The sequence below is a fragment of the Thamnophis sirtalis genome, unplaced genomic scaffold, assembly GCF_051295495.1.
Source record: "Thamnophis sirtalis isolate CommonGarterSnake01/CBP01778 unplaced genomic scaffold, rThaSir2_p1.2 scaffold_4, whole genome shotgun sequence".
NCBI lineage: Eukaryota > Metazoa > Chordata > Lepidosauria > Squamata > Natricidae > Thamnophis > Thamnophis sirtalis.
This window is the reverse complement of record NW_028261384.1, coordinates 131395242-131421721: the sequence shown is the minus strand read 5'-3', so window position 1 is coordinate 131421721 and position 26480 is coordinate 131395242. Positions and strand designations below refer to the sequence as shown.

Genomic DNA, 26480 nt, shown 5'->3' with positions numbered 1-26480 from the left:
AGCAGCTTGAATCTATGTAAAATGGAATATATCGAGATCTTATTTTACACCGAAACAAGCTGCTTTTCTTTCGAAGCAACTGATTTCTGAAGATTTGAAATAAGGCAGTTTCCGTCCCAGGTATTAATTTTAAGAGTTAAGACGTATCGCTCAACAAAGATCATATTAATTTAGAAAAGCAAATAATGTACTCGTATTTCTGCTTGTTCAAAACGCGTGTGCACCGGAACCCACACCCACCCCCTCAAAAAAAAATCCAGACTTGTAAGGATGCAGAACATTGCAATCCTGTCCTACAACACTCAAAGCTATTTAAAGCCATTAGAATCGGGCAATATAAAACCCAGGAGGGAAAACAGAGCAAATGAAAGCTAAGGATTTGCACGCATTAGATTTTTGCCGAATTTACAAATACTAAATTAATATTCCAGTACCCCTGATTGTAACACGTGGGCCAAATGATGAATACATCCACCAATGCTGGGTATTTCTAATCTCACGATTTCACGCAGTAGTTTGAAACAGTCTCAGGGGGAAACATAAGAACCAATTGTCAAAGGTTGATATTTTGTAATTAATTCAAAGTCGGATTGTTGTGGGCGTGGAAACGAAGCCTGGGCAACTGAGGTCGGCGGGGAAAGCAGAGAGAGAGAAAGGCATTGTTTTAATGGGTATCCAATCAGCGTCGAGACTAGGCATTCGAATTCAACCGTTTCAGCCAATCAGGCTCATGGCGCGGGCTATAAAAAGGCCGACGGACGGTGCCCCGGCTTCATTTCGCGGGATTACAAGGAAGGTTGGAGTTCCAGTGTTGGTGAGAGGATGGCTCGTACTAAGCAAACGGCTCGCAAATCCACCGGCGGGAAGGCGCCCCGCAAGCAACTGGCCACCAAGGCGGCGCGGAAGAGCGCGCCGGCTACGGGCGGCGTCAAGAAGCCTCACCGTTATCGCCCGGGCACCGTGGCCCTGCGCGAGATCCGACGCTACCAGAAGTCCACCGAGCTGCTCATCCGCAAGCTGCCCTTCCAGCGCCTGGTGCGCGAGATCGCGCAGGATTTCAAGACCGACCTGCGCTTCCAGAGCTCGGCCGTCATGGCCCTGCAGGAGGCCAGCGAGGCTTACCTCGTCGGCCTCTTCGAGGACACCAACCTCTGCGCCATCCACGCCAAGCGCGTCACCATCATGCCCAAGGACATCCAGCTGGCCCGACGCATCCGCGGGGAGAGAGCGTAAAGACGCGCAGCGGAGACCCACCGACACCCCCCAAAGGCTCTTTTAAGAGCCACCACCTCTTCCTAAAGGAGCTGCGATCCACAATATCGCTCACGCGGAGCAACCGGTAGGAATATGAGATCTTAAATCTCAATCTAATGTGTGGTTTGGTTCTGCAACCAAACAAGATAAACATAGACTTCAACGGATAGTGTAGGAAATTATCACCCAGAAAAATGAAATATCCTAGGAAATATTGAAAAGGCAGAATATTTCTCTGGATGCGAAAAGGAAGAAACATGTTTTAAAAGACAGAATACCTTCCTGCCCATCCCCCTTTGTCAATGAGCCATTAAAGCCTGAGCTAGTCCATTTTACATAATAAAGAGTTCTCCCCTTCAGCCCCAGAGTGATGGGATTAAGGCATGATAATATTGGCTCTTTTACCCAACTTGCCACATGGCATCTGAGAACTCAACCAAACCTGCACTCAAAACGCAGCCTAGACAGTTGCCCCTGCATGGGCCCATGGGAGTCTGACAACCAATCGGAATACAAGATCACAGGCCAGAGAGCATAAAAACGGACTCAGCTTCTCTTCCTTCCCTTCCCTTCTCTTCTCCACTAACATTAAAGCATGTGATCACCTTTTCTGTTCAGGACTCAAACCATGTGGTCCTGTCCACCATTAAAACCATCTTTCCAAGCAGCCTCCATGTCTCCAGTGTCTTTTTCCCCACTTGGAGCCGAACCCAGAAGGACATTTCTAACATTAGAACTGCAGAAAAAACAATTACTTGCCTTCCATTGAGGTCGTGTATACTGCACCCTTAAACGACGCTATAGGGCACTGCACATCAGAACAACTAGACACGAGGACAATTCCCCCCCTCAAATGCCATTACTCTGCTTAACTAATTCCCACAACACCCAATTTACTAAGAATGTTTTCTTTTAGTTATGTCTTTCCACTCATGACTATAACCATGTTGCTTGTATCTTTCAATTTATGTTTTTATTGTTTTGTGGGAAGTTATCATCCAGCTCTCTCCCAGAAAAATGAAATATGGTAGGAAATATTGAACAGGCAGAATATTTCTCTGGATGTGAAAAGAAACACGTTTTAAAAGACAGAATAGTTGCCTATAGCTTTCTGCCCATCCCCAGCTAATGGGCCATTAAGATGGCCAGCCTAGCCCACTTTACATAATAAAGACTTCTCCTCACTGCAGCTGTAGGGGGAAGGGATATTACTCAACTCTCCTCATGGCATCTGAGAACTCATCTATACCTGGACTCATCACAGCCTAGAGAGTAGCCCCCTGCATGGCACCATGGGAGTCTGATAACCAATAGCAGTTAGACTTATATACCGCTTCATAGGGCTTTCAGCCCTCTCTAAGCAGTTTACAGAGTCAGCATATTGCCCCCAACAACAATCCGGGTCCTCATTTTACCCACCTCGGAAGGATGGAAGGCTGAGTCAACCCTGAGCCGGTGAGATTTGAACAGCCGAACTGTAGAACTACAGTCAGCTGAAGTAGCCTGCAGTGCTGCATTTAACCACTGCGCCACCTTGGCTCAGTGGTTAAATGCCAACCAGTCAGAATACATTTCTTACACAGGAACAGGAAACAGAGAGGTGGGACTAAACAGGGTATAAAAAGCCTAGCAAGCCCCTTCCTCAGCCCTTCTCTCTTCTTCTTCACCTACATTGAAGCATGTGATCACCTTTTCTGTTCAGGGCTCAAGCCATGTGGCCCTGTCCAACAATAAACCATCTTTCCAAGCAGCCTCCATGTCTCCAGTGTCTTCTTCCCTACTTGGAGCTGAACCCAGAAGGACATTTCTTTCAACAGTTTCCTAGTACAATTTGATAGCTTATTAGTAACCTTGATTATCACTAAGTATTTTTTTTATTCTTGATCAATCTATTTTATTCTCCTTATGTGTACAGTGAGCATATGCACCAGAGACACATTCCTTGGGTGTCCAATCACACTTGGCCAACAAATAACTATTGCATTGTATTGTATTGTATTGTATTGTATTGTATTGTATTGTATCCTATCCTATCCTATCCTATCCTATCCTATCCTATCCTATCCTATTCTATTCCAAATACTCATGTAGCAAGTTCTGTTCTGAAGTCTAGGATTATTTTCAATTTCCAGTCCATTTTACAGAATCTTCGATCATTCATTCTCTTCCCTGTATAGTTCTATCATTTCTTTTGAGATACAAGCACAAAAATCTAGGGATTTTTTGGGCTAGGGATTCTAGCCCAAAAAATGCCTAAACTCTAGGGACCCCCCCCCCTAACTTGTCTTTTAACAAACAAAGTCTTTATGAACAAATAGACCATTAATGCAAATAGCAAACATGTCAATGTGGCAAGCTTTTATCCTTTTAGCTTTTCCACCCTTTATTGCCTATGGAGATTCTCAGTCATCCAGGTCATGGTTTACAGATTAACAGAGTTGGACGGTACCTTGTGAGGTCATCTAGTCCAACCCCCTGCCCAAGCAGGACACCCTACACCCATGATGGCGAAGCTATGGTAGCACAGGGAGCCCTCTCTGCAGGCATGCCAGCCATTGGCCCAGCCCAGCTCCACCGTGCATGCATGTTGTAGCATAAGTGCAGGCATGCATAGGCATGCTGGAACACATATGCGGGACCACAACAGCAGTAACGATTATTTCCATATAAGGACATTAACACAACTTGCTGACTTTGAGCATTATGTAGGGTCAGAGGTTTGTGTGGCAATAGATGATTTACTATACCATAGACTTGTATAACCATGATTGGCCTACATAAACCTTGCAACTCCACCTTTCATTGTGTATACTCAATAAAAGAGGCCCCGGACTTTGCTCTGGGTCGTCTCATCCCGAGGAAACTAGTGTCTGTGTCTTCCTTCATCATTGGCCTCATGGGCGACCCGCGAACAAAATCGCATCTGGTGACCCCGACGTGATCCGCGTTGCCCACCTAATCTCACCCCCGGCTGGGAGAGCCTCGCACCCAGGGACGGCCATCGGCGAACGGAGCACCCTTTCATTTCGTGAGTATGGGGTCGGGTTTCTCAAAGGAACAGGTAGCGCACCTTCATGAACTTCGGGATATCTGTAAATCTTCCAGTGTAATTAGTCAAGCGACGGGCAAGCCTTCCTTCATCATTGGCCTCATGGGCGACCCGCAGAGAAATTGCACATGCACACACACCTCTCGCCAGCCAGCTGGTCTTCAAGTCCATGTCACACATGCACGGAGGTGGCTTGCATGCATGGGGGTGGTGCATGTGGTATACTCATGTGCGCATGCATGGAGGGGAGGGGCGTATGCATGAGAGGTTGCTCACATTGCATTTTGGGCACCCTATGCCCCGATTTGGCTTCCAGGTTGATGCAGGAGGCCTTCCAGACCCAAAACGGGGCACAGGGAGGGCACAGAGGAGTTAGGCCTGCCTGGAAAGTCTCCTGCACCAACCCGGAAGCCAAAAATGGTGAGGGGTGGGTGGGGCACAGTGGTGGGTTCCGGATCCCGCCCGACGGCGTCCACATGCATCTTGCCATCCAGCAACGCCTCCACGACGCTCCAGCTGCTCGGCAGAGCATCGCGCAGGTGCTGTACGCGACCGGAGTGGAAGCGCTGAAGGCTTTAAAGACCGGTAAGGTGTGCGGGCGAATGGGTGGGTCCTCCGGAGCACCATAATGGAGCCATATCTGGTGCTACAGGCAAGCTCCGGTACGCCCGTACCGGGGCGTACCACCTGAAACCCACCACTGGTGGGGCACATGTGCAGGGAGGCGCTCACATTGTATTTTGGAGTTTTGTGTGCCCATTTTGCGCGCGCTTGCACCATTTATGACAATTGCAGCCCAATCTCTTCTTGAAAGCCTCCGGGGATGAAACTCCCACAACTTCCCAAGGCAACTTCGGTTCCATCAGTTGATTGTTCTCACTGTCAGAAAAAAATCTCCTTATTTCCAAGTTGAATCTCTCCTCGATAGGTTTATGTTGTGGCCCAGCAGGAGCCATTGGAGCTGCAAACAGACTCCGATAGTGAGGGGCCCTATGAGTCGGCTCTGGAAGATGTGGAGGACCCTGGACAGGGTTCAGACTCCGAGCAGGGATCAGAGAGGCTGGTTGGCCACCAGGAGGCGCCTGAGGCATGGAGCAGGGGTGAAAGCCAAAGGGAGTTTGTCCCTGACGTCAGGCCCTGGAGCAGTAGGGAGGAGCTAAGGGAGTTGGTCGCCAGGCAAAGACGGGCAGATAAGCGCCGGCAGCAACTACGGAGATATAGAAGATAATCGTGATTAGGCTCTTCCCAAGAGAGTATATAAGAAGAGACTTTGGGTGGAGGCTTTTTGCAGGACTCAACTATTATACTAAAGCTGGAGAAACTCTTGTGTGTATTTCTTATCTGTGGAAGTCTGGGTTGCTGCCAAAGTCTTGTTGGTATGTTAATTTACTGTGAATAAATTGTCTAGCAGTAATCTTGTGTCAGCGTGACTCACCATACAGAGGGGGCGTCAGAACAAGTTTCCATCCATCATTCATTGTCTGGCATTTGGGTGCCTTGGGAAATAGCTTGACCTCAAAGATTGCAACACTGCTATCACGTCTACCTTGGTCCTTCTCTTCACTATGGTAGCCATGCCCAGTTCCTGCAACCATTCTTTATATGTTTTAGCCTTCAGTCCCCTAATCATCTTCTCTGCACTTTTTTATGGAGTCTCAACATCTTCTTTTATAGATGGGTGACCAAAGCGGGATACAGCATTCTAGGCGTGGTTTTACTAAGGCTTTATAGAATGGCATCAAAAGTGCTTTTTTCCCCAAGAGGTTGGTTTGTTTTTTGAAGTCGGAGCTGAAGAAGCTTTTTGGATAAAAGTCTATAGAGTTTCTCAGTCATCCAAAGGTGTCCCAAAGGTGCTTTTTCAGGAGGCAACTGGACTTTCTTGTTTTTTTTTTCTTTTGAAGACATTTCGCTTCTCCTCCAAGAAGCTTCTTCAACTCTGACAGGATAGTGAGGAAATGGATGGATTCCTTGCAGGCAGCTGATAATTCCTTCCATTCCCCACTAAGACGTTTCTTGGGTGAGAAAGCAAAACATCTTCAAAGAAAACTCTTGGAAAGAAAGCATTTTTGGGATCTGGGTTACTTGTTTTAAATTTGCTGAAAATTGTCCTTAGCCTTTTCCTTCTTCATCAAAGCATGTGTTAACACTTTGCTTCCTTCAATAATAACATGGATGTGAATGTATTGATTGCAATAAAATAAAATAAAAATATTGAAAAGGACAATTTTCAAAAAGAAAGTTTTCTCACCCAAAAGAAAGTACTTGCAGGAAAATTGTACTTTTTGACGCTTTGCTTTATTCACCTGAGGAGAAGTTGCAACGTGAGAGCCCAACAAATATATAGAATTGATATCAAAGCTATTATATTATAATATAAAATATTAAAACATAACATAAAAGCAAGTATTATAATTCTATTCCTTTTTTAAAAAAAGGTGAATTCTGTCAGAAGTGGGATTCGAACCCACGCCTCCAGAGGAGACTGCGACCTGAACGCAGCGCCTTAGACCGCTCGGCCATCCTGACTCCCGCTCGGCAGCCGTGAAGTGTTACTTGCAAATTCTTTCTGTCGCAAATTCACTTCTGCCGATTCCATTCCTTGTTTTTCAACCTCTCTGCGACGTTGGTGGGAAATCTTAGCCAAAGAAGAACGCTAATACACACACACACACACAAAAACACACACAAACCCTTTAAGGTTGCGTTCTCTCTGGGGTCCGAACAGGAGCCACTCACTCTTTTTTCCGCTTGCGATCTCTTTAGCAACCCCCCCCCCCCCAAAAAAAATGGGTTTCCCTTAGCATAGCAATTGCTATGTCTGTCCTGGAATCTAGAATAAGGGAGGGAAAAGAAGAGAAAAGAGGAGAGGAGAGGAGAAAAAAGAGAGAAAAGAAAGAAAAAAGGAAAAAAGAGTAGAGAAGAAAAAAAAGAAAGAAGAGAAATGAAAAGAGAAAAGTAGAGAAGAGAAAAGAAAAAAGAGAAGGGGAGAAAATAAAAGAGAAGAAGAGAGAAAAGAAAAAGAAAAGAGAAAAGAAAAGAAATGAAACAAAGAAAAAAAGCAAGTTAGCAGAGGATGGTTTCGATCCATCGACCTCTGGGTTATGGGCCCAGCACGCTTCCGCTGCGCCACTCTGCTCCTCGAATGTCACTGCTTTTCCTGAGAACCTATAAAGGAACGGATGCGACATACCGGAAATGATATTTTTTCCCTTTGTTTAACCAAGGCTTTCGAACCTAAATGTTGCAAAGGATCAGTCTCACCGGCCGTGCCATTTCCTCGTCATTGGTTCTCCCCCGGAAACGGCGCCAATTTTCTTCGGTGCCCATGGGAAAAAAAACACCAATCAGTGGAACAGCTTGCCACCAGAAGTTGTGGGTCCTTCATCACTGGAGGTTTACAAGAAGGAAGTGGACATTTGTTCCAGATTGGTGTGGGGTCTTCTGCTTGGGCAGGGGGTTGGACTAGAAGACCTCTAAAGACCCTCCCAACTCTGTTATTCTGAATTATGTACTTAAAAAGTTCCCTGTTCAGGACATTCAGTGAAGAGCTTTTGGTAACGTCCCCTGTGCCTCTTGTTATTCATCTCTTTTGGTGGGAAGCCCCTCCCCCCGCCCCCAAAGAATAAAATATTTTGGTGGAATATAAAAAGATTTAACTATTAAATCTTTAAATTATATTATATTAAATCTTTAAATTATATTATATTAAATATTTTAAATATAAAATAGTAAAACTATATTTCCCCAAAGGAGAGATGGAGAAACATGTTCTTAGAGGCAGAAAGCAGCCCCCAAGTCTTTCTTAATAGCCCACAGCACGTAAGGAGATAAAGAGCTTATTGGAAAAGGAAGCCAACTATCTAGATGGCTCCATTCATAAGCAAAGCAAATATCACTGGCAGAAGTCCATTCAAGTCAGGATATTTTGAAACCCCTTTACAGCAATTTCAATAGCTAACAAAAACAAGAGTGATAGGGTTAGAGCAAGCAGCCCCTCACTCCCCCCCAAAAAAATCTAACACGGGACACATAGCCATCAGCCACAATAAGATTACCCACCACCAGTTAGCCAAAGACAAGCCCCTTCATTGCACAACCGCCAGTAAACAGTTCAAGCTTCAAAGTCACAGAAACCTATAAAGATCCATCCATTCATTCAACCATTTGGTCAGCTACGCCAGAACCACATGCTGCCGTTGTGTAAGGATCCCCAGATCGCTCCTGAGTGAAGGAGTGGAACGTCTGCCAGTTTGAACTGATGTAACGGAATGTGAGGCAACTGGCAGTTGGAACAGAGTTCTTTTCAGATGAGGAGAGGGAGTAGAATGTCTAACTCCTTAGCATCAGAGAATAGAATAGAATTCTTTATTGGCCAAGTGTGATTGGACAACACAAGGAATTTGTCTTTGGTGAATATGCTCTCAGTGTACATAAAGAAAAATAAAATACAATCGTCAAGAATCACAAGATGCAACACTTAGTGATAGTCAAGGTTACTAATAAGCTATCAAATCATACCAGGAAACAAATAAAAATAATATAAATTGAAAGATGCAAGCAACATGGTTATAGTCATAAGTGGGGAAAGACAACTGGTAGTTGGAACAGAGTTCTTTTCAGGTGGGGAGGGGGAGTAGAACTCCTTAGCATCAGAACTTGTAGTATAAGAAATACTAATGATCTGATGGTCATTTCGAAAAATCCTTTCTTAGCAAGCACCTAGTGCCGACTTCAAGTTTGTAAGCTTTACAGTTCTGGAGATTTTGTGATGCGTGGTGGTATTTGCCATATAGATAGGTAGATAGGTAGATAGGTAGATGGGTAGGTGGGTAGGTGGGTAGGTGGGTAGGTGGGTAGGTGGGTAGGTGGGTAGGTGGGTAGGTGGGTAGGTGGGTAGGTGGGTAGGTAGATAGGTAGATAGATAGATAGATAGATAGAGAGAGAGAGAGAGAGAGAGAGAGAGAGAGAGAGAGAGAGAGAGAGAGAGAGAGAGAGAGAGAGAGAGAGAGAGAGAGAGAGAGAGAGAGAGAGAGAGATAGATCATTGAGTTACACATTGATCCTCAATTGTATTTGCCACTTATTGCAAGCAATTGATCATGCCAGGGTTGGAGGTTTTTTTAAAAATCCTTTAATCTCTAATAATACATTCCCACTGAGAGAATCTGCACCAGCCATCTAAGAAACCCGCAAAAGAAGTTGGGGCGGTATTCACACGACAGGTTAAAAGCCGGAGATGCTTGTTAGCTGGATTCGCTGTTGGCAAAAAGGATGTGATTGATTTGCAAAGCCGGTCTGTTTAAGCCTCGGAGGAAGGCGTGGGAACAGAGGATCAAATCTTGATGCGAGTTGGACGTGGGAACACAAAAATCCTTTTTTTCGGTACGGGGGTAGGTGGAATCCAGTTTGGAATGAGGGAAAGGCTCGGGTTGTTTTTTGATTAAATAGGCGAATCGGGAGGGTAAAGGCAACGAAATCAAGGAATAAAATAAATAAAGTTAGTCGACGAAGGTGGGATTCGAACCCACGCGTGCAGAGCACAATGGATTAGCAGTCCATCGCCTTAACCACTCGGCCACCTCGTCCCAGACGTTTTCCTGGACCCGTATATTTCTTTTTGATGTGCGAATCTTTGCCAAGTGCTTCTCTTAAAATGCCTTTGGGAGATGCCACTGTTTGCAAAACCAAACCAACACATTCAATAATTATTTTCTTTTTTTGTGTCTCCTCAAACAGAAAACAGTTTAGATCGTTTCCTTCCTGCCACGTATCTCCCTACTTATTGGAGAAAAACTTGATTTATCTACGCGATTCTTTCCCCCGCCCCCATCAAGTTTTTTATTTTATAACATATAAAAATTCAGTTAAACTTCGATTAAATAGTGTGTTGTCTGGTTTAAAAAGAGTTTGAGGAGATAGTGATCAAAATTTTCCCAAAGTGTTCATTACATTAGTATTAATTCTATAATAATAGTGGTGATGATGATGATATTTTTATTCATTAAACATGGTTCAGTTTACTAAGTTTCATGTTTAATGAATAAAAGTTTATAATAATCAATAACAATAATATTTGTATTCATTAAACATGAAGTTCAGTTGACTGAGATTCACATTTAACGAATAAAAGTTTATAATAATGATCAATAACAATAATATTTTTATTCATTAAACATGAAGTTCAGTTGACTAAGATTCACGTTTAACGAATAAAAGTTTATAATAATGATCAATAACAATAATATTTTTATTCATTAAACATGAAGTTCAGTTGACTGAGATTCACGTTTAATGAATAAGTTTATAATAATAATCAATAACAATAATATTGTTATTATTTAAACATGAAGTTCAGTTGACTGAGATTCACGTTTAATGAATAAAAGTTTATAATAATAATCAATAACAATAATATTTTATTCATTAAACATAAAGTTCAGTTGACTGAGTTTCACGTTTAATGAATAAAAATTGATGATGATGATGATGATGATGATGATAATAATAAGATGATGATGATGATGTTTACTTACCCATTTCAATACACCTCCTTTATATCATTGATCCTTTCCTTATATTTCCCTCTTTCTAACTCCTGTTTTTATCAGCTAACCATTGATAAAGAAAAATAAAATTAAAAAATCCCAAATCAAAAATATTCCGTTTCTTTCTTTTCCTTAATTATAAGCGTTAGCTTGTCCATTGTCTGCGCATGCTAATATTTTTTTAAATCCCATTTTCATCTGCCTGTGATCTATGCAATGCTACGATCCGTGTTCTTCATATATACAAGATCCGTAGCCAGCTTTCTCGCCACCGGTTCCATAGTGTAGTGGTTATCACGTCTGCTTTACACGCAGAAGGTCCTGGGTTCAAGCCCCAGTGGAACCAAGTTTTGCGTTCCTTTTGCTTGAAACGGAATTCAGGAATCTGTTTCTGACTATTTCCCACCGGGAACAAAATCGACTGGAAAACAATCCGTGTCTCGTGGTCCCCGTCCCCCCCCCTCGCGTCTGACACATCGTTTTGCAAAGCCTTTTTTTTTTTGCAATCGTCCCAATTCTTTTGCAAAGTTAAAAATATATCTACTTTTTCATTTGCAGAATATATGGGGATGTTGCGCTTATGGATGCCTTTTGCTTGCATTCTCACGACCCCGTTTCCCGACAAGAAAATTTGCAAGGGCAACTCGTCGAAATTCCCTAGAAAAAGGAGATGTTTCGTTTAAAGCCGTGCAAAGAAACGCGTGCAAATTGCGTGCACACCCTAAAGAAGAAAACTAACTTTGCTGTTTTAAAGCATTTTAGGGGTTGTCTTATCTTTTTTGGGGGGGGGGGGTTCCTGAAAGAGTTCCCGGGTCCTCTACAACTCAAGAGGGCAGCTTTGTCACCAACGTTTTAAAAAAAAACACGTGGGAGTATCTCAAGCATTTTCTTTATATAGTTCCGTCCTCCGATTGTATTTTCTTGTGAATAAAGAAAAGGTGTGCGTGTGGCCCGTACGGGGATCGAACCCGCGACCTTGGCGTTATTAGCACCACGCTCTAACCAACTGAGCTAACCGGCCAGCTGTGAGGTTTCTCTCAGAAAAATAAATATCACAACATTCGAGCTGGAAAAATGTGGAAATTACAATTAGCCTTCATGAATAAATGTCCATTTCATCTGGTGTACAACTGATTTGGGTTTGTTTGGGGGTTTTCCAAACACCCACAATACATTCACCCTGCGAAGTCGGCCAGTTCACACACAGATTCCAAAAATACAACATTTTGGAGAATATTCTGCAACTTTTAAGAGGGGGTGGATTTCCACTCTCAGAATTCCCCAGTCGGCACGAACTGAGTATGGGTGGTGCTTGACTTTACGACCAAAACTGAGCATGACATTCCTGCAGGATGGGTAGTCCTCGACTTACGACCAAAATGGTGCATGAAATTCCTACAGGATCCAATCTGTGTTGGTCAGCGGGACCAGAGGTTTACCCTTCCAAGCTTTTGGACTCATGCTGGTTCGGGGGACATCTCTCTCTCCAGAATGTATGAGTTCATTGTAAGAACACTGACAGGAAGTCCTCGACTTACGACAGTTCGCTTAGTGACCATTCACAGTTACGGCACTGAAAAAAAGGGACTTTGGGTTGTTTTTCACCGTTACAACCTGAGCAGCATCCCCATGATCACGTGATCAAAATTCAGATGCTTGGCAATGGAGTCATTATTTATGACCGGTGCTGGGTCCCAAGGTCACGTGATCCTCTTTTGTGACCTTCTGACAAGCAAAAGTGAAGTGGGGAAGCCAGATTTCCTTAACAACTGGATTACTAACGTACCCACTGTAGTGAGTCACTTAGCAACTGTAGCAAGAAAGATCATAAAATGATAGCAAAACTCACTTAACAAAATGTCTCACTTAACAACAGAAATGTTGGGCTCCATTGAGGTCGTAAGTCAAGGACTAGCTGTAATCAATGGAACGGCTTGCCTCTTGGAATTGTGGGTGTTCCCTCACTGAGGGTTTTAAAAAATAGAATGGACAAACCTTTTGATAGGGATGATATAAGGCCTCCTGCCTTGAGCTTGGGGTTGGACTAGAAGACCTCCAAGGTCCCTTCCAGCCCTATGATTATATGTTTTATGATTTTCAAATCCATGACTTGAGGAATCTTTTGTTTCTTTTGACTGACACACATCTCACTGTGACAACTTACTTACCCCTGGAAAAAAAATGATCCTTTTGACAATCTTTATTGTCAAATGTGAAATCATGTTGCCCATTTCACAGATTGGCTAGAAAATCAAGAGCGTTAAGTACGAAATTAGAAACCGTGTCTTATATTTTTGGGATCCCACAAAACCCCATTATACTAACAGAACCTTGTTTTTGACAAGGGGAATTTACTAGCGATCCCAGACCCTAAACTCCTAACGGATCTGATTATTAAATTGCAATCATTGAATAAGTTAAATGATTAAATTGTGGTTTTGAGTTTCCCGCTGAAATGTAATCCATTAAAATCTACCTGCATGAATTGCTTAATCTGGAGCTGATGTGCAGTAGTTGGTACAACTTCCACAAAGGAAGGGAAATATCCATGTCCTGGGATAATGTTGCAGGATGGAATCTGGGTTGGTCACCAGGACCAACCAGAGGTTTTGTCTTCCAAGCTTTCGGACTGGAATGGATCCAGCCCCTGGAAGCTCCATTTTGGACTGCAACGAGCCGGTGCAGGGCCAAACAGAGCTTCGGAGGGGCAGATCCGGCTCCTGGAGGTTCTATTTTGGCCCAAACGGAACCGCAGAGAGATGCACACAGCGGAGAGGCTGGAGAGGAGACAGATTGCTAGATCTTCGCAAGATAGGTGACCCGTTGTGGCGGGTTGAGGGGAGCAATTTTGGGGAGCATGAGGTATTTCAGTGTGTCGAGGAGGGCTTGGGTGGTCTTAATCAGGTGGTCTGTTCCACCATCTCTCCCCCACCAGGACTTCCCTACCCTGGAATACCTCATGTGCACTTAACAAGCCTTGCATTCAATTAGCGAATTTGTGAGCGAAAGGAAGAAGTGATCCCATTCAAGGTACAAGATTCACTCCCACAAATTCTTGGGTTACGAATGGAATGGGCAGCCTCCATTACATTCCTATCTTGAGAACTACCTGTCAGAAGTGGGCTCCTACCCGTTCAGACTGGTTTGGCTGAACCAGTTGTGGTATGCCGGCCTGGGTTGCAGAACCGGTAGTGACCATGGCTGGCCGTGCCCCCTTAATTGTTTCCAAACTAAGCCCTGATTGGTTGGTTAAAGTGTGGGTTGGATCGTAATGCTCCATCACTGGAAGCTTTTAAAAAGGAGAACTTTTCGGCGGCCCGCTGGCAAAGAAAGCGGTTAGCCATGACTGGGGCCGCTGCTGCTGCCGTTGGCCAGGCAGACAAAGGGAGGCGGCTGTGGCCTCAGTCTAGCGCCAGCTGAGGACCTGGCCTGGGGAGGCAGGGAGCAGCTCGCCCGGTGGCTGCTGCAAAGTCTGTGGGAGAAGCACCTCTTCTCACCACTGACGGGCCTTCCTCAAGGTTGCAGCCGCAGCACTCCGCTCCTGCTGGCGAGCTGAGCTGGGTCACCAGGCCAGCTGGACCCCGTCCACGAGATGAGTGTGCTGGAGAAAGGCTTCCCACTGGACAGCTTCACTGAGGACACGCTCAGGCCCCCGGGGAAGAAGGTGAGCCTGTTTCCACAGTCCGCTGGCCATGGCTTTTGGGCAGGAAGGGCAACGGAGGGAAAGCCGAGACAACCACCGCCACCCCATGGTATCCAGACCTGGATCTGGGTCCGGAGTGTCAAAAAATATATATTCAAAAAGTCCCAAAACTTTTCGCCACTGGTTCAGTGGGCGTGGCTTGGTGGGGGTCATGTAACTTGAGTGTGCATCAGTGACGTCAAGTTGGCCATGCCCATTCAGTCACATCCCCCCCACCTAGCCACGCCCAGTGGTGAAAATTTTTGAAACCCACCACTGCTACCTGTAGTTTGCTTCGGCTGTCCCTCCCTCGCCTTCTAAGTACTTGATAGGCAGGTGGTAAATCAGCACTCCTGTTGACTGATCAGGAGCCTGTTTCCCAGGCTTCCCTGGCTGTTTTTGTGCCTGTCCGTCCCACAAACTTAGTAGCTGCAAAATTGAATGTGTGTCTTTGTTCATTGCGGCGTGAAGCTACCAACGAGTTCGGCTCTCCTCATCTGACCGCTTGCTTGGATTCTTGCAATCTGATAGTTAGCTTCCTCTGCACACTCTGCTAGAAATGCCCTCCGGCACGAGTTTGAAAACTTGGAAGACTAAAATATCTTGTCCCGGTGACCAATCCAGATTGGTTCATACATTATTTCCACAATTGATTGAATGAATTCACCAGCAAATTAGGACAAGACGTTTTCTTTAGTTGGTAAGATTGGGATCGCGGGGAGGAGAGCTTGTTTCCTGTTATCTCCAACCATTATATCTGGTTTAATTATTTTTTGCAATTTTGTAGCATTTTATTTTTACAATATATATATTTTTTTTTGTAATATTGTAAAGCCTCTCGGAATTACCCCGTGGTAAAGATGGGAGGCCAATAAATTAAATAAATAACTAAGTATCTTATTTTTAAAAAAATTAGTACGCTACCTAACATTGCTCTCAACTGGGCTGATCCCAAAGGCTGTAATGCAGGTAGTCCTCAACTTACAACAGTTCATTTAGTGGCCGTTGAAAGTTATAACGGCCCTGGGGGGAAAAAATGACTTATGACCATTTTCCCCACATGCAACCATTGCAGTATATGGTCTCGTGATCAAAATTCAGAGGCTGGGCAACTGATTCATATTTATGACGCTTGCAGTGTCCCGGGGTCACGTGTCACAGTTTGCAACCTTCTGAGAAAGCAAAGTCAATGGGGAATCCAGATGTACTGTACTTAACAACCATTACAGCGATTCACTTAGCAGCCAAGGTCATAAAATGGGGCAAAACTCGCTTAACAGATATCTCACTTAGTAACAGCAATGATGGGCTCAATTGTAGTCATAAATCAAGGATTTACAGTATATCACAGAAATGAGTCCACCCCCTCACATTTTGTGCATATTTAAGGATATCTTTTCATGTGACCACACTGAAGAAATGACACTTGGCTACAATGTAAAGTAGTGAGTATGCAGCTTGTATAACAGTGTAAATGTACCGTCCCCTCAAAATAACGTAACATACAGCCATTAATGTCTAAACTGCTGGCAAGGTGTGTACATTGTGTGATTGTTGTTGTTGTTCCTGCCTTTTGCCAGCCAAGATGTATTTGGCAACCTTTCCCCTGCTGACTCCAAACACAAGCCATACAGAAAAGACATTTTTTAAAAGAATTAATTGGCATTTATTGGCACTTTGGAAAACGCGTTGGTCCCAGGCAGAGCAGCAGCACATAAGCAATTTCCTTTTGCATCATGTCAACCTGGTTAATCCGTGTTTGGTCCCTAACGATGATTTCTGGATGCTTCTTAAGTCCAGTAACCTGGTTTAGGGCGACCTCGAGAAAGGAGCACATGGGCATTTCGTTTTGCACCTGATTAATCTGTGTTCAGTCCAGTGGTGGGATCCTCTCGGTTTAACAACCGGTTCAGTGATTGCGCGATCACGGGTGTGCAGTTTGAAGAAATCTGGAAGTCCATATCTTTGATTTTTGGATGCTTGTAAGTTCAGTAACCTGATTTAGGGCGACTGTGGGAAAGCAGCACATAGCAATTTCATTTTGCATCATGTTGACTTGGTAAATCTGTGTTCAGTCCATATCTATGATTTTTGGGGTGCTTGTAAATTCCGTAACTGGGTTTAGGGTGACCTTGGAAAAGGAGCAGACAGCAATTTCGTTGGCATCACATCGACTATGGTTAATCTCTGCTCACTCCATATCGATGATTTCTGGATGCTTGTAAGTTCAGTAACCTGGTTTAGGGTGATCTTGGGAAAGGAGACCAGCCAGAAAAGAGAGCTTTCGGGTTTCTGGCCAGGCCTTGGAGAATATCTATCTACCCGCTTGCAACGGGTGGCTCAGAATTGGGAACGGAGGCAGTCAAGCTAAGAACCCGTCAGGACGAAATGGGGTCAAGGTTGCCCCTCTGGATAGCGCACGCACCACTCGCAGGCATTCTGGAACATACGCAGCCAGGGCGAGACTTTGACCGACTGACGCCAGGAGGTTGGCATCCAAGGCCACTGCCAGGGTAGGACGCATCGCTCCGGGTGAGGCATCATGGCCAGGTGACGCCCGTCAGGAGAGCAAACACCAGCAATGCCGAGAGGGGACCCATTCGGGTTCAGCGGGTACTCCTCCGTGGGCAGCCCTTGGTCGTCGACGTAGCGAAGTGGAGCCAGTCGGGACGAGCGTACCCGAGCCAGGATTTCGGACGAGCGGAACCGCATCCGACCTATTTGGGACCAGGAAAGGGGGGGGGAAGCTTTATTATAAAAACAGAACCAGTAAGGCCAAAGAATTTGAAAGTGACAAACCATCAATTTTGTAAATAAAAATGGTAACTGCTCACAAAGATTACTAGGGGCAAATAGAAATACACATTAGTTCCACAACCAGGAAGATCAAGCAGAAAGGTTAAGTCGATTGCTTTATTTAAGAAGGGGAAAATATGTTCTTATTTGGATAGCCCTTCTGGAATTTGTGCTTGGGAAGAAAAAAAAATGAAACTTTGAGCTTGGTTTTGTTGATTAGAAACATTTGGTGTTATATATATTTATAAAACATACTAGCTGATAATACCCACAGGTTGTGCATCCCTGATCTTAACCACCGCGGCAAAAAAAGGTCATAAAATTAGACATCACTCACTGAACTGCCTCGCTTGGCAATTTAAATTCTGGTCCCAATTATGGCAGTAAATCGAGGACTACCTCGGCTTACGATCAGTTTAATCTTCTGTAACGCGCTGTAACGCGCTCTACATGGGGCTGCCCTTGAAAAGTGTTCGGAGACTACAATTGGTCCAGAATGCAGCCGCGCGAGCGATACTGGGTGTACCGAGATACACCCATGTTACACCTATCCTCCGTGAGCTGCACTGGCTCCCTATTGATCTCCGAACGCGCTTCAAGGTGCTGGTTATCACCTTTAAAGCCCTACATGGCCTAGGACCTGGATATCTCCGTGACCGCCTCCCGCCACATACCGCCCAGTGTCCGATAAGATCTCACAGAGTGGGCCTTCTCCGTGTGCCGTCGACTACACAATGTCGTCTGGCGGCTCCTCGAGGGAGAGCCTTCTCTGTAGCTGCCCCGGCCCTATGGAACGATCTTCCCCCTGAGATCCGGACCCTCCCCACTCTCTCGGCCTTCTGAAAGTCTACTAAGACCTGGCTGTTCCGGCAGGCCTGGGGCTGCTGATCCTTGATTGAGTTCCAGCCCCACTAAGATTGAGTGCATGTTGTGTTCTTTTAACTTGCTCTTCTTATATTTTAAATTCTTTTAATATTTTTAAATTGTTTTTATGTAAGCCGCCCGGAGTCCTTCGGGATTGGGCGGCATACAAATGCATTAAATCTTGAATCTTTAATCTGCTGGCTCAGATTCCAGCCAAGAAAGAGCAAAAGTAAGAATACCGCTGTTGTGGCCTGCCAGCATAGCTGGCAGCAGATTCAGACAGTGAGGAGGTTGGGGAGGAAGATCGGCCAGTCCTGGAGGCCGGGGAAGGCTTGGACGAGGGCTCTGTGTCGGAGGCAGAGACGAGGCCGAGGCCGTCTGGCAGTGTTCAGGTGCCTACGGAGCCAGACAGCAGTGAGGCAGAGGAACAGCTGGAGTGTGTTCCCAGTGTGCGCATGCGCAGAGCTGCCAGAAGAAAAGAACTCAGAAATCAGGGTAGACTTGGGAGTAAAGTCACAGGTGGAAGGTGAATCACGGAATTTGGAAAGAATTCCTTCTCCTACGATTTAGATCAGGGGTGTCAAAGTCTATAGCTCCCCCCCCTCCTATGCCCCGTTTTCAGCCTGGACGGCATCCCACAGCCCTCTGCCAGCAAAAAAGGAGCTCCATTTTCGCTAGCAGAGGCACCGCAGCCAGTTCCGTGGGCCAGATCTAAGCAACCTGCGAGCCAGATCCGGGCCGCGGCCAAGAGTTTGACCCCCCTGATGTAGATCTTTCAAATATTTTTTTTTCTTTTAATTCAATGTTTGCACATGAGAATGCGCCAGCAAATTGCCCTTGGCGTTCCCAATGAAAAAAAATACCTGCAAAAATATAAAAATTAAAAAGAGAGGCCGTTCCTTGTGCCCTGTATTGAAACGCCATTTCGATTACCTTCTCCGTGGGCCACCCAGATGCCCAGGGTAGATCCCGCCATGCCTCGCAGCATCAAGGCCGGACTTTCCTCGATCCCCAAATTCACGAAACGCGACTCAAACCGGCCAGAGCGGTTGGGGCTCAGCAGCAACCCTGGTTGAAGGGACCCATCTAGGGGAGAGAAGGTCAGAGATTAAAGGGAACCTTTCCCGTGGCTTTATTTCTGACGTAGAGACGCTTGGAATAAGGGGAACGTCGGGAGAGGTGATCCGTCTTACCAAGTTCTTTGGCCTCAGAGTCCTCGGCTCCAACCCAGCCTAGCAGCGCCATCAGCTGGCAACCATTGCACACGCCCAAGCTGAAAGTGTCTTTGCGCTGGTGGAACGCTTGGAACTGCGCCCGCGCCCTGGGGTTAAAGGTCACCGAAGCCGCCCAGCCTGCAATCAGAAAGGGCGAAGTCAGAACTTAAAAAGAGAGCGGTGTCGAAATCAAATGCCAAGGGGATGTCACCCCCCAAAGTTCTGCAATAGCATTCTCCAACAGGTGTTTCTCCAGATGTTGTAGCCTATCGGCTGCCAGCCTCCCCCCCCCCAAATAGCCGAATCAGAGGAGGAGGAGGAAGCGTGGGAATCAGGATCAGCATCATGGTAATCTAAGAGCTCTGAGGGGAAAGAGGGAGTGGAGCTGGCAGAGAGACAGAGGAGAAGCCTGGGCCATCTGTCAGCCCCTCAGATGGAGAGTCAACAGCCCCCAGGTCAGGAGGTGGCTGATGGGGAAGAGGAGGAGCAGCTGGGTCCAGTGCCTGATGTGCGGATGCGCAGAAGGCAGAGAGGAGAGGAGAGCAGTGGAAATCTATGGGCTGATCCTTGGGAAAGAAGAGCTGCTAGCAAAGTCCCACCCTAGCTCTGGGGATAAAAGGCAGGAGGAGGAGATGAATAGATGTGGCAGACAACTCTTTATCTGCCACACAGACTGATTACCCTATGGAACGATCTCCCCGTGGAGATTCGTACCCTCACCACTCTCCAGACCTTCCGCACAGCCATCAGAACCTGGCTAGCCCGCCAGGCCTGGGGCTAAGATTGTACCCTCCCGAATGGTATGAATGTTGTGTTTTCTTTTAATTATGTGTTATCGTCTATGTAAAAGTCTGTTTCCCCTTTTTCCCTTTCGGATGTGAGCCGCCCTGAGTCCCCCAGGGAAAAGGGCGGCATACAAATAAACTCCTGAATCCTGAATCCTGATTAGCTTGCATTGAGAGAGAAACTTTTTGCCGGGGCTGCTGGCGCTTCTAATTAACCAAATCTTTTGAGTTAACTTCAGAAGGTTCGTTGTTTGGGGAGCTGGGTCAGAACACCATTTGCATCCTTTTAGAGAGCCATTGAGGCCACTTGGAGCTTTGTAACTGTCCTCAGGGTCACCAGAGTAGTGCAAATGATTCCCTAATCTGCCATTTTTTTCTCTGGAAATCCGTTCATACACCCGCATCATTCAAACAGCAGCTATCCAATTTGAGGTGATGAACGCCCTTCGAATGGTGTGGAAATATCAACAGATTTCAGAGGAGAAAATTGCAGACTACAGGAACCATTTGTATTACTCAGGTGACCTCGAGGACACAGATCAACCTCCAAGTGCTTCAATGACCTCTAAAAAGGATGCAAATGACCAGCTGTCTACAAGAAATATACTGTATTTTTCGGAGTATAAGACGCACCTTCCCCCCCCAAAAGAGGGTGAAAATTTGGGTGCATCTTATACAATGAACATAGTCCCGCCCACTCACCGGCCGCAACCCTTTGGCCTCTGCCTCCCAGCAATTTACCTCTTTGCAGCAAACGGGGCTTTAATAAATTATAGCAATCCCTGCAGCCTGTAACAGCTGATGATCGGGAGAAATTGAAAGTGAAACTTGCTTTTTGCTCCACTGGCAAATTGCTGGGAGGCAGGGTTTTTTTTTTCCTTGCGCTAATCAGGATGTTTGCTGCAAAGAGGTAAGTCGACAACTCTAAATGCCTGTAGAATGTTTAAATTATTAGACTTATTTTTTTAAGACTGCTTTATTATTATTCTAGACAACTTAACAAAATGAAGAAGCTTTTTAAAATAAATGCTTGATCCGAAGAGGCCCAGTGCTATTGTTTTAAAAAGCGCTATTCTTTTAAATAGCAGAGAATAATTATACTTCCGGAAAGCACATCAATTTTAACAGCATCTGTGCAAGTATAGTCTGAAATATAACACTACAAATAGTGTATATTGTCTGTACTGTTTGTTTCAAGAAGGCAAATTGCTGGGAGGGAGAGGCAGATATTTTTCCCCTTGTTTTCCTCCCCAAAATCTAGGTGCGTCTTATACTCCGAAAAACACGGTCCTGTCAGGCCTGCAATTATATTCCTTTTAGAATTTTGGCCTGGCACACTTTCTCTTATTTCAATATGCTGTTTCATTAGTATAGTTGATGGGAGGGGGGAATAGACAGGAGTAAGATTGTGGAATGTATTGTTATCATTCTTTTCTAGCAGCCAAGGTCGCCTTTTGTCTCCGCACTAGTACACCTGACCGGAAGCAGCTGGGTGTGGATGCCAGCATGGAAGAAGAAGATTGGACCATGTGATGGATTGTGGTTGTGGGGAAAAGATCATGAACTTTTAACTGGGTGGGATTCTGATGTCATTTCCAGTATTGGGATTTCATAGCACAATGCCAAATGTCTGGTTTATTAAATTGGAACTTTAAGGATCGTTTTGCCTTTGATTCCGATTTAATTCTACATGATACTTGGAACGCTGACAGGTACATCCTTCCATTCCCCACCATCCTGTCAGAACCAAAGAAGCTTCTTGGATGAGAAGCTGAAACATCCTCAAAGAAAGAACCAAGGAAGTCCAGTTGCCTCCTGAAAAAGCACCTTTGGGACAACCGTGGCCTGGAGGACGGAGAACCTCTACAGACTGTTCGTTCGCAATATTTATCACAGTGGTTCCCCAATGCAACCGAGTTGATGATCCTCCCCATTCCTGGCTGGAGGGGGGAGACAGAACTCACCTTTGGCTGAGCCAAGAACGTCAGCGTAACTGAAGCCTCCAACAAACACCAAGCCACGGAAGGAGTCTAAGGTCATCGTGCCCGAGCACAGATCCTGCATGGTCAAATCCCAAACCTGCAAATGACAATCCCCCAAAACAATAGCAATAGCAGTTAGACTTATATACCGCTTCATAGGGCTTTCAGCCCTCTCTAAGCGGTTTTACAGAGTCAGCATATTGCCCCCCAACAACAATCCGGGTCCTCATTTTACCCACCCCGGAAGGATGGAAGGCTGAGTCAACCCTGAGCCGGTGAGATTTGAACAGCCGAACTGCAGAACTGCAGTCAGCTGAAGTAGCCCGCAGTGCTGCATTTAACCACTGCGCCACCTCGGCTCTTGTTATATTCAAGAGAATACAACACAGGGGAGGCTCTTAAGGGAGGGCCCAGGAAGTCAGTGAGAAGGATATTAGATAACAATTTGCCTTCCGAGGTCTGCAGCTCTTGGCAAACTGGAGATGCCAATTCCAAATGTGCCTTTTATCCAAAGGCAACTGGGCTTTGTTTTTTTCCCTTGAAGAGGTTTCGCTTCTCATCCAGGGAGTTTCTTCAGTTCTGAACGGAAGAAGTGAAGTGGACCGGAGAAGCTGTTGTGGCCCGCCACCAGCCTGCACAGCTGGCAGCAGAGTCAGACAGCGAGGAAGTTGGGGGGGAACATGGGCGAGTCCTGGAGTCTGGGGAAGGCTCGGGCGAGGGCTCTGCGTCAGAGACGGGGAGGAGGCCATTTGGGAGTTACGTGCTGCCTCCGGAGTAGGACCTCGGCGAGACAGAGGAACAGGCTCCCCCTGTTCCCAGTGTGTGCATGCGCAGAGATGCCAGAAGGCAAAAACAGGTAAGACAGAAGCGACGAACTTGGGAGTAAGGCTAGGAGGTGATTGGCTCCTCCCATAGGACATAAAGGAGGAGCAAAGGCACGTGAGCCTTTGCAGGAAGCAACTTGGTTCATGCTGGTCAGTTTACCTTCTGAAGCTCCGTTTTGACTCTTTGCTCTATGTGGTCTTACCAAGCTAACTGCCAAATTAAGCCTTTGTCAGTGTTTCAAGGAAGATAAAAGTGGGTGCCTTATCCCGAAGAACTTTGGCAGCCTACTGTAGGACTCTTGTACAACTATTTGGGACTCATTACGGGCTGTGAATGAACATAATCCACAGCCTTTGAAATAAAAAGGGGGTTTGGGGGACTAAGTGTGCGCTTTTTACTGTATCAGGAGCTTCTTGGATGAGAAGCGAAACGTCTTCAAGGACAAATGAAGTCCAGTTGCCTGTTGGGGGGGGGGAAAAGCACCTTTGGGACAACCATGACCTGGATGACTGAGAATCTACATAGACATGGAGATCTACAGCTCTTGAGGCCCTTCTGGGATGGGTAGATCATTTCAATCCAATTGGTACTGACAGAAGAGAATATTTGTAGCTCGGGGGTTGAACTGTGAGGTCCATAGTGCTCTCTGAGTTTAAACATCTCCAATCCTTAAATTCAGAAAGCACCAAGGACCTCCCAGATCAGGGGTGTCAAACTCAAGGCCCATGGGCCAGATCTGGCCTTCGGGATGCTTAGATATGGTCAGCAGGCCTCCCTGGAAATAGCAATGGATTGGCCCACGGTGCCTCTGCCAGCGAAAACAGAGTTCAGGAGAGCGGCAGGTGGCTCTCTTGGGCTCCGTTTTTAGCTGCGACAGCCTCCTGCAGCCCTCTGCCAGCAAAAATGAAGCTCGGGGAGACCAGACATGGCCTACACAGGTTCCGTTTTTGGCCGCGATGGTCTCCAGCATCCCTCGGCCAGTGAAAGTGGAATTCGGGGAGGCTGCATGCATTTTTGCTAACAGAGGACTGCAGGAGGCTGTCACAGCTGAAAACAGAGCCTTGATGAGTGACGTTGAGCTGGTCATGCCCACCCTGGACATGCCCCCCCCCAAGATCAAACGCAACCCTGGTGTGGCCCTCAATGAAATTTAGTTTGACACGCCTGTCCCAGATCCTTTTGGGTGGCATTTAGAGAGATTTTGAGAGACCGCCTGCTGCCAATTACCTTCCACAGACCCATTAGATCTCACAGGGTTGGCCTCCTCCGAGTGCCATCTACCAGCCAATGCCACCTGGCTATTACCCGGGGGAGGGCCTTCTCTTTGGCAGCTCCGGCCCTCTGGAATGAACTCCCCGCAGGGATTCGGACCCTCACCTCTCTCCAGGCCTTCCGAAAAGCTGTCAAAACCTGGCTTTGCCGGCAGGCCTGGGGGTGATGAGTTCCCTCCCCTCTCGACATGTATGGTTGTGCGACTGTTGTCTACTTTTATTATTTGTATTTTGTCTTTTTATGTTCCCCTTTTTTTCCCCCTTGAATTGTTCGCTGCCCTGAGTCCTCCCGGAGAAGGGTGGCATACAAATAATACAATACAATACAATACAATTTACGGGGTAGGAAAGGTATCGCAGAAGAAAACCCAACGGATGTTTTTCAAAGAGCAAGTCTTCCCCTCTCCCCCAATCATCTCTCAATCCCTCAGGATTTTTGCAACGTCCGTTCCGACAAACTCACCTGGAATCCAGCCATAAGAAACGCGGCCACCATCTCGCGATCTCCATTGCTCCCTTCTTCGCGAAGGACAGCCACACGGGGAGCAGGCAAGGCTGGCGGTAGGAAGGAAATAAAAGAAGCGTTCTTTGGCAACGTATTTCACCCTTGCCAAGTTCTTCTCTTTTTTTTTCCCATTTGAAAGATTACAGGTAGTTCTCGACTTATCACCATTCATTTAGTGACCCCGTGTTTCGCGCACGCTTTGTGCTCGCCCACGCCTGGCAATCGCACGAGCAGCTTTACCAAAACTTATAAGCAAGGAGTTGCTAAGAGGAGTCCATACAAATTTGATTAAGGAGATGATTAGAGGACTGGCACCACAAATGGCAGAAGACATGAGACTGTTTTGCTACTGGAAAGGTACAGGTTGATAGATGGAAGTGTACAATTTAAAACTAGTTAAACTTAGTGAAATTTAGTGACAATAGATATAGTCAAATAAATAATTGATAATGATGATAATGTATACATGTGTAATGATAAGTAATAATTAGATATGAATATTGAATGGTACCCATGAAAGGAAGATTAGAAATCCTTTTGGATTATATACAAAGGTTAATAAAAAAGAATTTAGTTAGATACAGTTAAGTTTTGATTCTTAGGGGGAAAATGTTATGATACAGGATATAGTCAAATAAAGGAGGAATAATGATGACAACCTATATATATGTATGAGTATAATATAAGGAAACTAGATGAAAATTGCCAACAGTGATTTGGAAAGGAGGATTAGAAAAGTTTGTTATTAAATATTATGGATGTTTAGCTAGAATAGGACATAAGGAGTCAGTGTTATTGGAGGATTTTAGAAATATTAAATGAAATGCCGGTATATGGTTATGTCTAGCTAAACCTAGTGAAATTTAGTGATAATATATATAGTTAAATAAATAATTGATAATGATTATAATGTATTGTCAGAAGGTCTCAAAAGATGATCTCATGACCCCAGGACAATGCGACCGTCATAAATATGAATAATTTGCCAGACATCTGAATTTTGATCACGTGTCCATGGGGACACTGCAATGGTCGTAAGTGTGAAAAATGGTTGCAGTGTCCTGGGGTCCCATGATCCCCATTTGCAACATTTTGACAAGCAAAGTCAAGGGGAAGCCAGAATCACTTAACAACCAGGTTACTCACTCATCAACCACAGCGATTCACTTAACAACTGCGGCAAGGGAGGTCGTAAAATGGGGCAAATTTCACTTAACAAATGCCTCGCCTGGCGACAGAAGTTTTGGGTTCAATTGCGGTAGTAAATCGAGGACTACCTGTGCAATAGTAACATTAATCCAAACTTAATGCATCTGTTATATTCCTTATTTCCTTTAAAAAAAAAACCAATAGGTTAAAACTGCAGAATTATTATTTAGTAGCAAAATGTCTCACTTAGCAACAGAAAATTTGGGGCTCAACTGGGGTTGTAAGTCAAGGATTATCTGTATATCCATTTCTGTTGTGGCCCAGCAGGAGCTGTTGGAGCTGCCACCAGACTCTGACAGCGAGGGGCCCTATGAGTCAGCTCTGGAGGATGTGGAGGACCCTGGACAGGGTTCCGACTCCGAGAAGGGTGCAGAGAGGCTGGTTGGCCACCAGGAGGCACCTGAGCCTTGAACCAGTGGGGAGGAGACAAGGGAGAGTGATCCAGATGCCAACAGTGAGTTGTTTCTGGATGCCCGGCACCAAAGAGCTAATAGGTGTCA

General features: G+C 45.6%; 2 protein-coding genes and 5 non-coding genes across 8 annotated transcripts in view; 2 read left to right on the top strand and 5 right to left on the bottom strand.

Moving 5' to 3' along the window:
* Positions 1–801: 801 nt before the first annotated feature.
* Positions 802–1233, top strand: LOC148046621 (histone H3). Its single transcript, XM_087712072.1, has one exon. The coding sequence runs from the start codon at positions 823–825 to the stop codon at positions 1231–1233; it is 411 nt and encodes a 136-aa protein (XP_087568198.1). The 5' UTR covers positions 802–822.
* A 5513-nt stretch (positions 1234–6746) lies between these two features.
* On the bottom strand, positions 6747–6829 carry TRNAL-CAG (transfer RNA leucine (anticodon CAG)). The gene has a single exon. It is a non-coding gene; the product is annotated as a tRNA-Leu (tRNA).
* Positions 6830–7367: 538 nt separating this feature from the next.
* On the bottom strand, positions 7368–7439 carry TRNAM-CAU (transfer RNA methionine (anticodon CAU)). The gene has a single exon. It is a non-coding gene; the product is annotated as a tRNA-Met (tRNA).
* A 2366-nt stretch (positions 7440–9805) lies between these two features.
* On the bottom strand, positions 9806–9887 carry TRNAS-GCU (transfer RNA serine (anticodon GCU)). Its single transcript has one exon. It is a non-coding gene; the product is annotated as a tRNA-Ser (tRNA).
* A 1233-nt stretch (positions 9888–11120) lies between these two features.
* Positions 11121–11193, top strand: TRNAV-UAC (transfer RNA valine (anticodon UAC)). Its single transcript has one exon. It is a non-coding gene; the product is annotated as a tRNA-Val (tRNA).
* A 601-nt stretch (positions 11194–11794) lies between these two features.
* TRNAI-AAU (transfer RNA isoleucine (anticodon AAU)) lies at positions 11795–11868 on the bottom strand. The gene has a single exon. It is a non-coding gene; the product is annotated as a tRNA-Ile (tRNA).
* A 4303-nt stretch (positions 11869–16171) lies between these two features.
* The window catches only part of PFAS (phosphoribosylformylglycinamidine synthase), a 62901-nt gene continuing 52592 nt past the window's right edge, over positions 16172–26480 (bottom strand). For both annotated transcript variants that reach the window (XM_087714177.1, XM_087714176.1), the window contains 5 exons: positions 24730–24821; positions 22153–22267; positions 19383–19541; positions 19123–19275; positions 16172–17246 (listed from right to left, as the gene is read on the bottom strand). In XM_087714177.1, the coding sequence (XP_087570303.1) occupies positions 16924–17246; positions 19123–19275; positions 19383–19541; positions 22153–22267; positions 24730–24821 (842 nt within the window). In that variant the 3' untranslated portion in view covers positions 16172–16923. The remainder of the gene's footprint in view (positions 17247–19122; positions 19276–19382; positions 19542–22152; positions 22268–24729; positions 24822–26480) is intronic.